Source organism: Neoarius graeffei, chromosome 17 (assembly GCF_027579695.1).
Source record: "Neoarius graeffei isolate fNeoGra1 chromosome 17, fNeoGra1.pri, whole genome shotgun sequence".
Lineage (NCBI taxonomy): Eukaryota > Metazoa > Chordata > Actinopteri > Siluriformes > Ariidae > Neoarius > Neoarius graeffei.
The window spans coordinates 35,348,557-35,354,536 of NC_083585.1; the positions used below are offsets into that span (position 1 = coordinate 35,348,557).

At 34.6% G+C, this 5,980-nt stretch overlaps 1 protein-coding gene across 1 annotated transcript; it reads left to right on the forward strand.

Moving 5' to 3' along the window:
- Window positions 1-4,082: 4,082 nt before the first annotated feature.
- On the forward strand, window positions 4,083-5,078 carry LOC132901146 (olfactory receptor 52K1-like). Its single transcript, XM_060943498.1, has one exon. It carries the CDS (start codon window positions 4,083-4,085, stop codon window positions 5,076-5,078), a length of 996 nt encoding a protein of 331 aa, XP_060799481.1.
- The last annotated feature ends 902 nt before the right edge of the window (window positions 5,079-5,980 follow it).

Here is a 5,980-nt window from a genome sequence, read left to right on the forward strand (position 1 = left end):
GATTGTTTTTGAAGATTAAATTATATAAGTAAGTAAAGCAGACTGTGTTTAATAATTGTAAAATGAGACCGTACAGGCAAATTGAACAAGTTGAGCAATTTGCAATGATCTGTCAATTGTAAATATATATCTATATCTAAATATGCATTATAGACAGTATTGAGTGTACTTATCTGCTTTTCTTATAAATGTGTTTCTTTAAAATCGATGATCTCTGTAGTTCTTTGTAGAGTGTAGCCATCGGTAGCAAGGTTGAAATTTTCCTTTGGAGTTCATATCACTTCAGTCTCAGTGTCATATATAATTCTTTAAAGTTGCAAATAGAAAGGCAGTTATTTATAAATAACAAGACAAATTGATTTGAAATGGTGATTTGAGCATGCTAAAGCCTGCATATATGCATATATATATATATATATATATATATATATATATATATATATATATATATATATATATATATAAAATACACAGACAGAGAGAATAACTTGCATATTTTTGCACGTAAGCTCAATGTCTGATCACACACATGACTAGGTTATCAAGGATCATTTCAGTCATGTATAATGAATTAAAATTAATCCAAACACTCAAGTTTAGCCATACAGAATTACCAGAAAGCATTATAATTACTTACTTTAAAACTTACGGCTAAATGGAAAGATTACTGTGCACCAAATTTCTTATACAATAAACAAATAAAAGCTGGTAAGAAGCAAATATCAAAGGGCTTTGGACTGAGTTAAGCAGGAGCTTATTTGATGTGTTACAAAAGTATGAAATCACCTATATTTATGGTGTGTGAAAGAGTGATAGGTGATGTTTGCTAGAGAGTCAAGGGATTTCTTCACTGATTGTGTTTCAGGTACTGGACTGCAACAAATTCCCTAGTAAATTCATGATACAAACCCTGTTTGTTTCTTAACCTACATGACTGTTTGCTTCTCTGTTCTGATGTTACATCTATACTTTCTTTAGCCCAAACAAAGTTAACTGTCAGATCATTCTATGTAAAAGCATGAAAGATTGAGAAATAGAAAAAAATGTCATCAATGAAAAGAAAAAAATAGAAGAGAAATACCTCCATTGTCTATAAGAGAAATAGGTTCAGAGAGAAATAACTGAAATATCTCTATTTCAAAACATAGTTAGGAGACGACATTTGGAGACATAATGCATTAAAATTATTTATTCATGTTCTGCTGCTATTTGAAATGCTGCTAGGTATGAATGAATTTCTGAATGTACATGTGCATGGTGCTTTGTGACGAACTTGTATCTTGTCCAGGGTTGGATTGGTATCTTATGTATGCCCAATCATAAGAATAAAGTGGATAATAAAGATGAATAAATTTTTACATTCAATACCTCAGCAGATATGCCGACATTGACACATGAAAAACAGTAGCATCTCTGAGCACAGTGAGATTAGGCCGGGGGTCTGGGGGCCGCGGTAGGCCCCAAGAAATCAGGGAAGCTCAGAGATGCAATCTAGGTCATTTTGTGCTACTCTTTGAGGAGAATAAATGCAGGATGTATTGTACGGTGTAAGCTCAATTATCCAAACTCTCTGGGGAAAAAGTTTGGCTAACTAAGAGGATGTTCAGATAAAAGGGGTTCATATAACTGAGCTTGTACTGTAATACAGTGTTTCAGTAGTTTCATCATGATCAACAACAAAAGCTAGAGTAAAAGAAAAAATATTTATTTATAGGTATTTCAATAACAACAAAATTAATACTGTATTTATTTCCTGAACTGTGCACCAGTCTAATACTGGACTTAACTTAATAAAGTCAATACCAATGCCCAACAACAAAATTAATACCGTATTTATTTTCTAAACTGTTAACTTAATAAAGTCAATACTGAAAGATGCCCATCCATACAACATTTAATTAAACTGAATATGCTGTTACTTAGATACTTTGTTGTATGTAGCTGCTTTCTCCAGTGTACTTCTGTTGTATGACTGGCAGTGGCACACTGAACTTTGGCTATCATGAATTGCTTGTATGTTACCTGGCTGCTCACTTGGCCATGTATTCAGCTAGAAATTGCTGTTCGCATAGCCTCCTCTTTTTAGGTGGAGACTCCATCATTCACAATCCATGGTCAGTCTTCACTTCACACCTGAGACTAGTTTGTGAGAGAAATTAAAAATTTCAGTTCTGGAACACGACTGACGAAGACAGTTTGCTTCCAGGAACACAACTATGCATCACTACTGCACATTTCTGAGCACTGCATTTAACACAAGCTGTGATTGGCCAAGGGCATGAATCAGGTCATGTCTCAGCCAATCACAGCACAGCTAACATAAGGAAATTCCTGGAATTATCTAAATCAGTGTAAACAATGACATGCAGAAGTCAGAACGCCGAAAATATGTTTATTCGATTGATACACGGGCAAAACCTGTTGAAAAAATTATTATTTTCAGGTCGACATGTAGCACTGTAATTGTGCTTCAAATCCGTAGTTGCTATGCCCAAATCGTGTATGTTGGCATCTCTGCCTCAGTTCCATTTTCTTTTTCATATGAATGCAAAACTAAACAATGAATAAAGTCAGTTGTCTTTGAACCACTTCAAAACCCTGTAAAACATCACCTGGTTTTCTGCAGTGAGTAACAATTATGTATTCAGTTAGCATACACTCAAATTACATAATTTTAAAGTTTATATGTTTGTTTTCAATAAAAGGATGAAAATCAGTTTAGTTTTGTGCATTTGCAGAAGGTTCTGTGAGGATTGTTGTACAGTAGCATCTTGTTAGATGGTATAGATCCTCAACAAACCCTTCTCCAAACTGTTTCCACAAAGTTTGAAGCACACAGTTCTCTAGAATATCATTGGATGCTATAGCATTATGATTTTCTGTCACTGGGAGCTTGTTGACTCTTTACATCTTGTCAGACAATCTTAGCAGCTTAGCAGTCCCCTGACCTGAACCCCATTGAAAACTTATGGGCTGAAGAGGAGAGTGGACAAGAAAGGCCCAAGAACCCTGGATGATCTGGAGAGATTGTGTAAAGAGGAATGGTCTCAGATGCCTTGCTCTGTATCTCCAACCTTATACAATGTTATAGGAGAAGACTCAGTGCTGTTTTACTGGCAAAGGGAAGTTGTACAAAGTATTAAATACAGGGGTGCCAATAATAGTGGCACCTGTGGTTTTGTTGAAATAATTATTTCTTGATGATTATTTCAAGATTCCCTCATGCCTTTTCCATATCTTCCCTTGAAGCACTAAATAAAAGAGTCACGAGAGTGCTACACTGATAAACTCATCAAATTACCGAGTCTTTTTGGTCTAAAATTACATCATTAGCAACAATTAATTCCAGAAAAGGCATTCTTATTGGGCAGTATAGTGGTGTAGTGGTTAGCACTGTTGCCTTACAGCAAGAAGGTCCTGGGTTCAAGCCCAGCGGCTGACGAGGCCCTTTCTGTGTGGAGTTTGCATGTCCCCCCCCATGACTCTGTGGGTGAGCTCTGGTTTCCCCCACAGTCCAAAGAGATGCAGGTTAGGTTAACTGGTGGCTCTAAATTGACCATAGGTGTGAATGGTTGTTTGTCTCTATGTGTCAGCCCTGCGATGCCCTGGCAACTTGCCCATAGTCAGCTGGGATAGGCTCCAGCTTGCCTGTGACCCTATACAGGATAAGTGGCTACAGATAATGGATGGATAGACATTCCTATTTTTTTTTTCTTTCAGTGAGAAATTAACTGGGGTTGTATTAATAGTCATCAAATATCTGCTTATTTCAGATTTTTACGAATAGTCAAAGTGTCCACATTATCCACTGTACCTTTGACCTTAAGATAACATGCAGTACTTCTTATTTAATACCAGAGGGAAAACTGTTGTCTTCCATTGAGAAATTTCTGACATCTAAAGGCAAGTTATATAAACCAATTTCTGGTGAACAGTTCAGAAAACTCTCAAGCTTGTGATTTCAAAGTCTTAACTAACTCAAGGTATGGTCCTCAGTATTTGTAAGTCTTTTGATTCCTTTATAGAGATTTAAGAGTAATACATTAAGTGGGATGTAACTGGCCTGGCAGTGCTGTTCTATAATGTCTACTCTGTCTTTTGTTTTTACAGACTCAATAAATATGCTCAATTTTAACATAACTTTAATTTTTTTGTCTTATGGACCTCCTGGGCCTCTCAATTATGCAGTTTTCTTTGTTACTTTGTTGACATATCTTGCCACACTTTTTGCAAATTTATTGTTGATGCTGGTAATCTATCTTGACACAAGTTTTCACAAACCTATGTATGTATTTTTATTCAATTTGGCATTGAATGGGCTTATTGGAAGCTCTGCAGTCCTGCCTCACATCATGAACAACCTTCTTGTTAATATGAAATTCATCTCCTTTCACTACTGTCTGTTTCAAGTATTCTGTGTCACTACGTATGGAGCATGTGCATATTTAATATTAATGGTTATGGCATATGATAGATATGTTGCGATTTGTAAACCATTGCAGTATCACAACATAATGACAGCAATGAAAGTTAGGTTGCTTCTAGGCATCACCTATATTTTTCCGATTTGTTTTGTAGGTATACAAATACACCTTACTTCACAGATGCCTTTGTGTAGGTACACTATAAACAAGCTGTTTTGTGATAACTTGGCTGTTGTCAACCTCTCCTGTGTTAAGAGTGTATTTGGAAACCTGTATGGCATTGCTCTGGTAGTTATCTTTGTTGTTTTTCCTTTGTTATTTGTGGTTATGTCATATGTAAAAATATTACTAGTTAGTTTGAAAGCCTCAGCAAATGCCAAAAAAAAGGCTTTAAAAACTTGTCTCCCTCATTTAATCACATTTATTAATTTCTCATCGGCTACTCTGTTCTCTGTAATATATAATCGATTAAATTATTATCTTCCAAAAGAGCTTAATGTTTTCTTATTTGTACATTTTATTCTGATCCCACCCCTCCTGCATCCAATTATATATGGAATGAAAACTGAAAAGATTAGTCAAAGTTTTATAAAACTTCTTCATAAAAGAGTTTTTGCACTTGAATTTCATTTTCAATCAATAAAAACAATTTAAAAGTCTGCTTTTTGTTGTTCTTAATATAAAGTTTAATTTGATATTTCATTTTGTTACAGTGCTGATTAAGCATAGTACAGGGTGTTTCAAAAAATTTGGTATCATTCTGGGATATTAACATTTCAAATAATATCAATTTTTTTTGAAACACCCTGTATAATTCTGATATTAACTAATTATTGATAGTTTGCATAACATCATGATATGGAAAAAAATATTTATACTGATGTGGTGTCAGCTGTCAGGTGGTCAGTATTACAGGAAGTGTGTGTGTGTGTGTGTGTGTGTGTGTGTGTGTGTGTGTGTGTGTGTGTGTGAGAGAGAGAGAGCACAGTATGAAGTGTATGTTATGAAGCAAAATATCACCCATATTTCTCTAATGTAAATTATTTAGAAGTATTTGTCTTAGCTCATGATATAACAATAGGTGAAGCTTTCTGCCTTAGGCTAGAAAACGATATATAAGAATGCCTACAGAAATAGAAGAAATGAGAAGATGTGTAAGATGAATTCATTTTTGAATAATGCCAATGAAATGCCAAGGACATGTGAAGAAATGCAAATGTATTTTATTTTGAAGAATGAATCAGTGTAATTATCTGCTGTAAATTGATTCTATAACTGCTTATAATTGTTAAGAGTATACAGTGGTGCTTGAAAGTTTGTGAACCCTTTAGAATTTTCTATATTTCTTCATAAATATGACCTAAAACATCATCAGATTTTCACACAAGTCCTAAAAGTAGATAAAGAGAACCCAGTTAAACAAATGAGACAAAAATATTATACTTGGTCATTTATTTATTGAGGAAAATGATCCAATATTACATATCTGTGAGTGGCAAAAGTATGTGAATCTCTAGGTTTAGCAGTTAATTTGAAGGTGAAATTAGAGTCAGGTG